This window comes from Peromyscus eremicus, chromosome 4, assembly GCF_949786415.1.
Source record: "Peromyscus eremicus chromosome 4, PerEre_H2_v1, whole genome shotgun sequence".
Taxonomy (NCBI): domain Eukaryota; kingdom Metazoa; phylum Chordata; class Mammalia; order Rodentia; family Cricetidae; genus Peromyscus; species Peromyscus eremicus.
This window is the reverse complement of record NC_081419.1, coordinates 17,955,542-17,967,127: the sequence shown is the minus strand read 5'-3', so window position 1 is coordinate 17,967,127 and position 11,586 is coordinate 17,955,542. Positions and strand designations below refer to the sequence as shown.

General features: G+C 44.2%; 1 protein-coding gene across 4 annotated transcripts; it reads left to right on the top strand.

Annotated features, from left to right (window-relative positions):
- The first annotated feature begins 443 nt into the window (after positions 1-443).
- LOC131909098 (sperm motility kinase X-like) lies at positions 444-7,936 on the top strand. Of its 4 annotated transcripts, XM_059260396.1 has the most exons (8): positions 444-601; positions 2,787-4,894; positions 5,421-5,511; positions 5,893-6,078; positions 6,526-6,591; positions 6,979-7,176; positions 7,276-7,380; positions 7,775-7,936. In XM_059260396.1, the coding sequence occupies exons 2-3, from the start codon at positions 2,820-2,822 to the stop codon at positions 5,452-5,454; spliced, it is 2,109 nt and encodes a 702-aa protein (XP_059116379.1). In that variant the 5' UTR covers positions 444-601; positions 2,787-2,819; the 3' UTR covers positions 5,455-5,511; positions 5,893-6,078; positions 6,526-6,591; positions 6,979-7,176; positions 7,276-7,380; positions 7,775-7,936. The 4 variants fall into 4 exon arrangements, with proteins under 4 accessions (XP_059116379.1, XP_059116376.1, XP_059116378.1 ...); XM_059260393.1 differs by having other exon boundaries at positions 5,893-6,591; XM_059260395.1 differs by having other exon boundaries at positions 5,879-6,591.
- Positions 7,937-11,586: the final 3,650 nt, after the last annotated feature.

The window sequence follows — 11,586 nt, the reverse complement described above, 5'->3', positions numbered from 1 at the left end:
TGTTGTTACCATTTCTGTTGTTACTACTGTTAAAGTGGAGCCAGTCCTTCCTAGGGTTTGCTTGTGAAATGTCCCATGTAGACATTTTTGTGTTTGAACTTGTGCTCTCCAGCAGGTGATTGTCTTGGGAAGTTGGAGCCTAGCTTTAGGGCAGGGGTCTAGCTCCAGGAAGCAGTTTGTAAGCCTGTGTTGGAGGTGGGGTGACCACCAGTACAGTGTAAGCAGCCACATGCTAACACCAGCTACTCTTGCCACCATGCTTTCCCTGTTCTCACAAAGTGTGAGCCGAAAGGACCCTTCCTTATGTTACTTTCTGTGGGGCACTTGGTAGCAGTGACTGCAGAGTAGCTAACACAGGCCTTTGACAGGAGTGTGCCCATCCCTCATTGGTCCATGGCTTGCTCTGACCTCACAAGGAGCCACTGTGAGGAATGACTGACACCTGTGCATATAACACACTGCCTAGGGCTGGGTTTTGTCCTTCTAGTACAGAGAGCTGTTAGGTGGTGATCTGTGGGACTTGGATGTTGGTAAAAGTTTTGGACCTGGATATCGGTGAAGTTTTGGACTCGGATGCTGGTGACTTCTTGTACTTGACAGAGTGAGTTTTTCCTCTCACTTTGCTGGTTGTGCTTTGGGGGTATTGGTTTTCATTTTTCCTTTTATTTCTTGTATTTTATGTTTCTGGTTTTAGAAGTTAGTTTTTACATATTTTAAATTTTCTTTGTTAACTATCTTCCATTTTTTTTCTAACTACTCATTTTCTTTGTCTCTTTTTTCTTTATAAAGATTTTGTTAGTAAATATTTAGCATAAAAAGTAAAAAATATTCACTGTAACATTTCTGTATATGCACATAATGTTTGATAATATTCACCTACTTTACATACTTACCCCCCTCCTCTTTACCCTTCACATCCCTAATATCCCCTTTTACTATCAGGTCCCCTCCCCAAACTGAGATCCAAGACTTGAAAACAAATGTCATTGTGGGACTGGCCTGTTATACACAACACCATGATTTCCAGGTCCATGCGGTTTTTCCCCTGAAAAATGACAATTTCACTCTTTTCGGCTGAGTGTATGATTCTTGCCCTTCTGTTTCTGCACAGCATTGCTAATCAGTTGGCATATTTGCAGCCCTTACATGACCGGGTGAACCCATCTTCATCATGAAGTATGATCCTTTTAAGTGCTGTGGAAGTTTGTGTGAAGTATTAAGTACTCTAAGGACTGTTGCATCTGTGTTCACCAAGGATGTTAATTATACCTTTCTCTTGTTACTGTACCCACCTGGTTTTGGTACCTAAGTAATACAGGCTCCTAGGATGAGTCTGGAAGCATCCTTCCCTTTTCATTTCATAGAATCATCTGAGAAGCATTGGTATCTTGGTGATATTTTGTTTATGCTCTAACAAAGCTTTCCTGAAGATCATTAAGACAAAGAAGCCAGTAACTAGAGAGACTTCTTAACTCTAGCCATCCTCAGACTAAAAGTGTGCAACATTCTGTCTCCAGGAATCCTCAGACTGAATGCAATGAGCTCCTGTCTCCTCCCACCTCTCTCTGCCCAGCCATTTCCCTTCTTGTCTCCACCTTTCTAGTACTGGGATTAAAGGTGTGAGCCATCAACACCTGGCCTCTATGGCTGACTAGTGGCTTAGCTCTGCACTCTGATCTTCAGAGGTCTGATAGAAATCACCAATGAGTTTGTCTGATCCTGGAGTTTTTTGTTTGTTTGTTTGTTTGTTTGTTTTTGTCAAGAGATTATTTTAAATTACTATTTCGATTTTGTTGCTTTTTTTCTGTTTTAAATTAGTTCTTTGAGAATTTCATACAATATATTTTGGTCATGTTTATCCCTTCCTCCAATTCCTCCCAGATCTTCCATACTCCCTTTCCTACCACCCATATTTGTGTCTTTTTGTTTTGTTTTTCACCATCAAGTACAGTTTCTGTTGTCCTTATACTCTTGGATATATGGCCTTCCACTGGAGAGTGGTCGGTCCCACCTACCAGGGGCCACACCCTTAAATGTGTTCTCCCTCTCCTGGAATCTATCAGTTGTCAATAGTTCGTCAGGGGTGTGACTTCTTGTCCCACTTCCCCTCTTCATGCAGAGATTTTTGTCTGGAGTGAGCTTAAGCAGGTCACAATGCTGTAAATTCAGATGGGCAACTGCCCTGCTTTGTCCAGAAAACAGTTTGTATTGTCATCCACTGCCTCTGACTCTGACAGTCTTTCAGTTTAGGTGTTTTATATCTTCTCAGTTGAGTTTTGGTAGCTAATGTGTGTCTAGAAGTTTATTCTAGATTTTTCCAATTCACTGGAACATTTTAAAAACATTCCCTAGTGATTGTCTAGATGTCTGGATTTCAGTTGTATCTCTGGTAATACCATGTTATTTTGTCTCCCATATTATTAACTTGTATCTTAAAGTTTTCTATTAGTTTCTTATTTTGTCTCTAATATTATTAACTTGTATCTTAAATTTTCCTAGTCGTTATTTTGGCTAAGATTACATCAGTTACATTTATTCTTAAAATAATCAAGTCTTTGTTACATTGGTCTTTGTATTATTTTAGTTTCCATTTCATCAATTTCTGCTCTGGACTTGAGCATTTCTTCTATTTCTCTTGGGTTTGGCTTGTTCTTGTTGTCCTATGACCATGACATGCATCATTAGGTTATTTTGGACAACCATCTTTTTTTTTAACCGCGGGAATTTGTAGCTATAAATGTTTCTCCTAGACCTGCTTTTAATTAATTTTTATCTTGCATCACTAGTTGGTCTTGGTACGAGCATTTATATCGACAAAGATGAGGAAGTGGGAAATGGCTCAAGGCAACACCCTACAGTACAACTCCTTTGACGAAGAGGCTTTAACAGAGCACTATCAAATCCTAAAGACCCTTGGTCGGGGAGCATTTGGAGAAGTAAAATTGGCTAGCCATCTACTCACCCAGACAAAGGTAGCAGTAAAAGTTCTCCCAAAAAGCTCAAAGAACATCTTCATCAAATCAGAAATTGAAATAATGAAATCTCTAGACCATCCCAATATCATTAAACTTCTTCACATAATCGACACCACAAAAAACACTTACCTGGTTATGGAACATGCCATAGGCGGAGAGCTGATGGCCAGGATTGTGGAGTTTGGCTACCTACCTGAGGACGAGTCCCGTAAGGTATTTAAACAGATGGTGTGTGCCCTTCAGTATTGTCACAGGAAAGGGATTGCTCACAGGGATCTAAAGCCTGAAAATATTTTAGTGGACGGCAAAGGAAATATAAAACTCAGTGATTTTGGGCTGGGCACCAAGCTTCCCATGGGGCAGAAGCTAGCATATTTCTGTGGGACCCTTCCTTATTGTGCCCCAGAACTCTTTGAAGGTGGAGGCTACGATGGCCGAGCAATCGACATCTGGAGTTTGGGAGTTGTACTCTACTTTATGTCTACAGGGTGCCTCCCTTTCAAGGGAACTACCTTTGGAATGCTAAAGGACAAAATCTTGGCAGGAAAGTACCCCGTTAATTTCAAGCTGTCGCCAGAGCTTTGGGATGTTATTGCTAAGTTGTTAACCGTAAATCCTGGAGAAAGACCAAGAATAGGTGACGTTGTGGGCTTTCAATGGCTGAAGCATGGCAATGAAGGTTCTCCCAATCCCTTTAGAGAGAACAATGAGGACAGCTACCCAGACCCCACTGTGATGGTCATCATGGGCGTCATGGGTTATAAGCAAGGAGAGATAATGGAAGCTTTACGGGAGAAGAAGTTTGATCAAGTGATGGCCACTTACTTGATTCTTAGGCAGCAGTCACCCTGGGAAGATGACATTATAAAACATCTTCGGCCCAAGCAGTCTGCTGGAACCTTGAACCTTACAGGCCTTCCCACAATACCTAAAGTGACTATAAAGAGGGGATCTAGTGTCCCTATCCTTCCCACTTCTTCCATTTTGCCCACTCTACCTGAGAGTCCCGAGAATAACAAAAAGGGGAAAACGAGGTACAGTATGCCTCCCACCGTGAACTGCCCTGACAAGAAAACAGCCCCAGTTCACAGAATCTGCCCCCAGCGTGTACATGAGGCTACTTTCATGAACAGCGCCTGGGGGGATTCAGAGAGCACTATTAACACCTCCGATGAAATATGTACCACAGTGTCTTCAGCACTGGAAACTTATTCCAGCAAGTTATCCTGGAATGTGTCCAAAGCTGGCCCTAACAAATCAAAGAGCAAGGCGTCCTCACAGGATGTTTTATCTCATCACACCCCAATGGAGGAAGTTCAGTGCCAAGACGTCAACATACCAGGTGAAATTATTGGCTCATCTCTCCCACAAACCTCACCTCAGGAGGACCTCAGAGGACAGCCCCACAGCATGTCTACTGCTGGTCGGAGAGGTGAAAGGACCAGCTCATCGCTCTCACAAACCGCACCTCAGGAGGACCTCAGAGGACAGCCCCACAGAGTGGCTACAGCTAGTCGGAGAGGTGAAAGGACCAGGTCATCTCTCCTACAAACTGCACCTCAGGAGGACCTCAGAGGACAGCCCCTCAGTGTGGCTACAGCTGTTTCAAAGAACATGACCTCACAGGATAGATCACCCCCATTCTCCAGCAAGGAGGCCCAGGATGAGGGTCTCATCGTACAAGAAAAAGACCTCAGCCCATCCTCCCCAGAAACATCCCAGGGACACCTCAGTGGCCGGTGCCAGACTGCACCCAGAGCCCCCTTTAGAAAGCGGATTTGGAAGAGCCTACAGAGCAGGATTATAAAAGGCCTGAGAAGTTTATGCTGCTGCATACCAACAGAAAAGAGGGAGCGCCTAGGCTGCAACAAAATCCTGCCTGTGACCTTAGAGGACCATGGAGGGAGCCAAGGTAACAGGTAGGTGGAGAGGCTCCAATGCACTTTTCTATCTAGGCCTCTTTTTTTTTTTTTTTTTTTTTTTTTTTTTTTAATGATCTTTTCTTTAAAGAAAAAATATTTATTTACTATATGTGTGTGGAAGTTAACTTGCAGGAGTCAGTTCTGTCTTTACACCATGTGGGTCCTAGGGAATGAATTAAGGTCCCCAGGCTTAAGGTCAAGTACCTTTACTCAGTACGCTGTTTCCTGGACTAAATGCTATGCTTTTAAATAAACAGATTGTAGGAATAGGTGATACTATATTATCACACCAGAAAGCAAATCCCACAGTATCCTTCCTGAGAAACTTGACCTAGATGCAGATAGATAGCAGAGGATAGTGGCCCGAGGCTGGGCAAGGGTGAGGAGAAGGGTGGGTAAAGAGCAATGGGACAGGCACTCAGGAGGAATCAGACTGAGGGCCCAGCACTGCGCAGGGCCAGCACAGCCAAGCAGAAGACCTGCATGTTCTCCTAAGAGGGCCCTTTTTTGTGTCTGTTTCAAGTGCTGTTGGAGGCACTGTGCTCCCCCAAAGCTGAAACCAGAGAGTGAAGAGCAGCATGCTGAGGATGCACACGGGCGCTGGAGAGAGCCAGGTAGGAAGTTCAGATGGCTGTGTGCCATGGGAAGCTGTGTTCATATCACAGGCTGAAACTAGGTGCAAAGTGTTCCTGTGTCTGCAGATGATGACTGGGGAGGAGGGGGCATGGCACACCCTTCTCACATCACCTGGACCCTGAGGACTGAGAAAGGATTCTGGGAGGCGGGTCTGACAGACTCATGATCCTCCTGACTCTCCCTTGTAGGTAGGTTCGTGATGGCTGGTGGTGCCACAATTGTGCCAGTAAAGTGAAGCACTCTGTGGGACCAGAAGTCCTTTAAACAAGGATCCACGGAGTGCTGTGATCATTAGGAAAACAGGCCTCAGAGGACCTTCCACGCACAGTGTGATCGTCATTCCAGCTACCTGTCTCCAGGTGTACCTGTGAGCCATTAGAAGAGACATCGGCACCGGAAGCAGAGGAGGACCCCAGAGGGCCTGGCCAGTTTGTATGTGTTCAAGATGAGTATTGCTGACCAGGTTGGAGCCAGACACAGAGGGACGAGTTTGCAGGGAGTGTCCATCTTGTGCTCATTTGGGAAGGTAGAGTGTGTGGGAACAGGTGAGTCCATTAGTTATGGTGCAGCTCTCAGCACCATCCTGAACTACTAGACAGCTTGCTTCCCGTCCCCACCAGATCCAGACACCTTCACAACTCACCCTAGCACTTACTGGTGAACTGCTTGTTGCTTTGCAACCTGAGTCATATGGATGTACTCTTCTGTACTCTGTATCTGAACAGACAGGGACACACACACACACACATACACACACACACACACACACACACACACACACACACACACACACATACTTCTCCCAATGTACCTCATGCACAGTTGACACTAGTGAAGTTTGCTTGAACTGGAGAGGACTCCTATTCAAGCAAGATAATTTCATATTTCATGTGATTTCCCTCCTGGAAATGCCTCAAATCCCTCTAACTCAGCTTGTTCCTGTCTCTACCCCCAACACAATCACTTAACCACCCTGCTCTACTGCTTCGCAGGAGTCATATGAAGCCAACACATGCCATGGTGCACATTTTGCCCCAGGGCATCCGGTCCTGTGCAAGGTAAGGCCCACCAGCTGTGCTTTGAGTGGAAGCAAGGTGAAGTCTGGAGTGTTTGACAGTTGGATTCAGAGATGGAGCTGGTTCCAAGCGTGATCGTGGATAGAATCTGTTGATGGAAAAACAATGGCAACCCCCGGCCTGACAGTGCGGGTGTTCCTCTGGGTGGCTCATGGTCTCCTGCCATATTTCCACCTCCTAAGATATCTCAGAGACACCTAAAGAGATTTAAGGGGTCAGATTCACACCCCTCCTTAGGCCCACACTCTAGTATACCCCAAGACCACACTTTAGTACACCCCAAGACCACACTCTACTACACCCCAAGATACTATTTTCAATAGTATCTCACACAAAGATCCCAGCCGTTTTCTTTCTGACATCCTGTAGGGACATTACTGTTGCTGAGGCTTTGTGTCCCCAGGCAGCAGGCTGGGAAAGTCCTTTGCTGCCTGTATGACCCTATGCTGGGGCTACCAAAGAGACTCCTGGGACTACACTCAGCAAGGGACATTTTCAACTGGATGGTGCTTAGAGCAGGAGATGCCACTCAAGCCCTAACACACTGGATGGAAGAGGGACACACAGGTGATGCTCCTCTGCTCAGGCCATGGGGAAGAGGTGATTGGTTACAGGGTGATGGACAACTAAACATTTTGTAATCTTACCAAAATGTCTTGTTTTCAGGTCTCCTTGATAAAAGAGGCTTCTTCTGATTGACAGAGAAGTTGGGCCAGAGACTCACAAGCAGATGGACTAAAGAGGAACAAGGGAAAATGTCTACTGATCCAGGTAGCACCCAGGCCCTTGTACTAACCCCTGGTTTAGGGAGAACAGTGTCTGAGGCAGCTCAGAGACTTACCTCATTGAGGGTGATGCCTCTCTGTACTGGCAGGAGCCATGTGAGGGTGAGGTGCTGCTCAGTCCCTTCCATCTACTCTATGGAGTCAGCTGTTCCCTTGGTCACCTAGGCAGGGACACCACTTCTCCATCAGAAGTACTGCCGGCTGCAAGGGACAGACATAGAGAACACTGACAGTAATTTGAGGGCTTTTTAGAGTGGGTCCCCTTTTAGAGAGTGACATCAACCAATACCTAGAGAACCGAACCATGAAGACAGTCTCTAAGGAAAGGTCCTAGATAGTGAGAGCTGAGTGACTGATGACTTTATGCCTTGTGTATCCAGGTGAAGATCAGCCATGGAGGATATGCTCAGAGAGCTGGGCATAAGATTGCTCTGCAGAAGTGTTACCAAGAAAGACAGGCACCAGACAAAAAGATATACGGCACAAATATCTGAATAAAGAGACTGTTTTCTTGCTACAATAAATTCCTTTGTATATTTGAACCGCATGCTCTGGTGTCCTGATTTATATCTATATAAACATTCTGATAGTGAATTGGTCAGCATGTCTGTCTTCTGAATGCACCCTTTCTCCCTGTGGTGAGAGCAACCCTCATTCTCCATGATGTACTTTGGTCTTCATTCTGTGCATTAGATCTCTGCCCTCTTCCTCCTACATACTGCCTAGTCTGCATCCTGGAAACATCACTCCATCCCGCTATTATCACTAATGGAGAATTTTGGTTTTGGCTCCACATATGAAGTATTTCTCTCTTTTAAGGGTAATTTTTCTTGGCATAATGTCCTTCAGGTGGACTCAAGTTGACCACAAGTCTCAGTATCACTCTCTCCTTTCTTTTTCTTAGTCAGGGTCTTACTGTGTAACCTAGGTTGACCTACAACTCCTGATGCTCCCGTTCAGAATCCTGGGTACTGGGGTGACAGGTTTATACCTCCTGAATTATAAGGCCTAATCACATTCTTCTTCAACAGACATATGGATATAGGGTAGACACATTGTTAAAGGATTAGGTTTTGATTCATTTTGAAATACTTCCATCTTTCTCTGCAGTTGTCCTGTCTTAGCATCATCAAAAAAATCCTTATATTTGGGTGTGTAAATGCTCACAAGAGCCCTGACTCCTACTTACAAGGCATTGCCTTTGTGTAGCCTGTAACCTGGTTCCCTCCTCAATTTGTATTTCTGCCCTGCCATTCACATCCTGTTGAGGGGGTAGAGTTTCCTTCAAGGGGCAAGGGATGCTCTGTGCTGTCATGTGAACTAGAGACTGAGAGGCTTCCAAAATGACAGAAGTCCTGGGCCCCTGCAACCAAATCAATGTTGGAAGAAACTAAAAAAGCATCTCACTTCTCTTCCTGTGGAGACACAGCCAGCATGGGCCATCTGGCAGGTCTGGTTTTGGTTTTGTGAGAGTCCTGTACTATGCTGTATCAGTTCACCCCTTGCTGCACGCTGGTTAACTCCATAGCCTGGTTGTCAGGAATATGTCTCGGATACATGGGGCAGTACAGAATTCTCTTTGGCATCCTGACCTCCTTTCCTTTGTTATGTCCAGAATGTTGAGATGACTGGATCACAGGGCAGACATGGTTTCACATTTTGAGAAATCTCCACAATGTGTCTCATGATAATTGTATCAATGTTTGCTCTGCCAACAATGTGCAAGGGTCTCCAATTCACACACAGGCAAATGTTTTTCTCATCTTTTGATAATATCCACACTAGTTCATATGGTGACATTTATGACAATTCATTTACCAATGGTTGGCCATATTTCCTGGACAAATAGAGTTTAATTCCCAAAGTTCTAACCTATGTCTCTTCCTTGGTGAGTTTTCCCTACTTTTCCAATAGCAATTTCAGAGTATCAGGTCTTACATGAAGGTAGCTGATCCATTTAGAATTGATTTTTATGCAGGCAGAGAGATAAAGATCTAGTTCACTCTTCCCCATTAAATGCCCAGTTTTTTTCTAGCACCATTTGGGATCTACCTAGAAAGTTGTAGGCCAATCTGTGCTAAGTAGGGAGACTATATCTATAAATAGATAGAAAGATAGATAGATAGATAGATAGATAGATAGATAGATAGCATACATACATACATACATACATACATACATACATACATACATACATAGACAGACAGACAGATGAAAGAAAATGCAAAAGGTAGATATTGAAATTTTCCCAGGGGTCTGCCCTTGAAAGATTCCTCTCACAGTCCTGGGGAAGATATCTGGCGTGGGGTTATCTGAGGGAAAATAATCTATTTACACCATGTTCTTTTGTCCGTTTCCTTTATTTCTCTAAGACAAAATTCTATCTACACAGCTTCAGTTCTGTCCTGACACTCAGCTCCTCCCTGTCCCTTCTTTTTCTGTCCTCTCATAGTTTTAGTAAGCTCCTATGCTTCCGATCTCATCTTTGTCTTCAGTTTCTCCGTCCATGCTCTTTTCTTCTCTTCCTACTCTCTTGACCTAACACAATCCTTATTCTCTACAAAAGATCTGCCTTGTTCCTTTCTCTCCAGGCACAAGACTCTCTGACCAGGAATTCTGCCTCCCTTCACTCCAACCTGGATCTGCAAATATCTTTTGTTCTCAGTCAAATGCTCTGGAATGCCATTTGGCCAGTATGAAGAAGGAAAGTCTGAGCTTCAGTTGCACAAGAAAAAAGGCTAAGCATCTACAGTCTGCCTGTCTCCTAGGCTCTGTAGGGGTGTTACTTAGTACATCAGCAGAAGGTCTGAGAAGCTTAACAGTTTACCATATGGCCTAGTAATATATGAGTCCACAAGAACTTCATAGTAGAAGACAGCTGGTATATATTAAAAGCTGAATAACACCAAATATTCCCTGATAAATGGCTTCCCTCTACAAAAATTCCTTGATCTTTCTATGTATAGCTTTATACGGCTGAATCTCTATATTCTTACAGCTTGCAGCAGGTAACCTAGGATTCACTTCAGATTTGTCTGTTCTTTACCCAATTATCTATTAACTAATCAACAGTAAAGATTCATGAAGATGCTGAAACAGGAGATGGGTCAGTTTCTTAGTTTCTGAAATGTACAATTGGTAGATATGAGTTCTGTTTAAGGAGTAATTAGTGCTTTTTACAGCATTTGTCTACTAAAAACCTGGGGGAAATACAGGGAAGCTATACACAGAAATAGCTGTTTATCATCTTCTGACATTAGAAAACTTAAGAATGTCATTTAATTGATACTGTTGGATTTTTGTGTACTTATTAGAATTTGGTCTATCTTAACCTCAGATTTAGGTGAAGGCTGAGAACACTATAAGACAGAACTCAGCATTCTATTCTCAGTTATAAAAATCCAGAGAGTGTGGGGTCAGAAAGATTGGTTAAGAGTACCTCTTCCTGTTGCAGAGGATGGATGTCCAATTCCCGGCACCCACACAAGGTGACTCACAAACAACTGGTGTAATTTCAGCTCCATATGTTCAACACCTCTGGTCTCCATAGGTGCCTTCATTCACATGTACACACCCACTAGACACACATGTAAGTGTAAGGGAGGGAACAGTAAAACCCTGAACAAGGCCACTCCACAGGTGGGAAGAAGGTTTATTTAGGGAGTTCAAAGCTGCCATGGGTACTTTTGGGGGGCAAAGAGAAGCAAAACTCATTTGGAGGAGTCCAAAGCTGACATGATTACCCCTTGGGAGGCAGAGAGGGTAGCAGAATGGTAAGAAAAGTCATGCCTAAAGAAGTGGGGGAGGTGTGCAGGCCAGAAGAGCCTGGAAGTTAAAAGTAGTGGTGAAGAGGTTTGTGGGCCAGAAGAGACCAGCAGCCAGCATGGAACTTTGATACGTTAAGGGTATGTGCTAATAGGGACCTAGATGCCTCATTTGCTGAGGTAGGGGGAGATAAGGGAGAGATAGCTCTTCCTAGCAGACAGATACCCATTTCACAGGTTTCCCAGGAGTGCTGAGTGTACACATCAGTAATCCTCTGTTGAACCTGTCAAGAGTCTAGGCGGAGCTGAGCCCAGACTGTCATTTAGGACATTGTCAGTGGCACTGCAATTGGGGGAGGGGATTGGGACTTAACATTCCAACATTTTGCTGATGATAGGGGGCTGATTGCAGTTATCATCTGACTTTT

Coding starts and splice junctions, on each gene's coding strand:
- LOC131909098 (XM_059260396.1), top strand. CDS start 2,820: ATGAGGAAGTGGGAAATGGCTCAAGGCAACACCCTACAGTACAACTCC. Junction 4,895..5,420: donor GGAGGGAGCCAAGGTAACAG/GTAGGTGGAGAG, acceptor GTCTGTTTCAAG/TGCTGTTGGAGGCACTGTGC.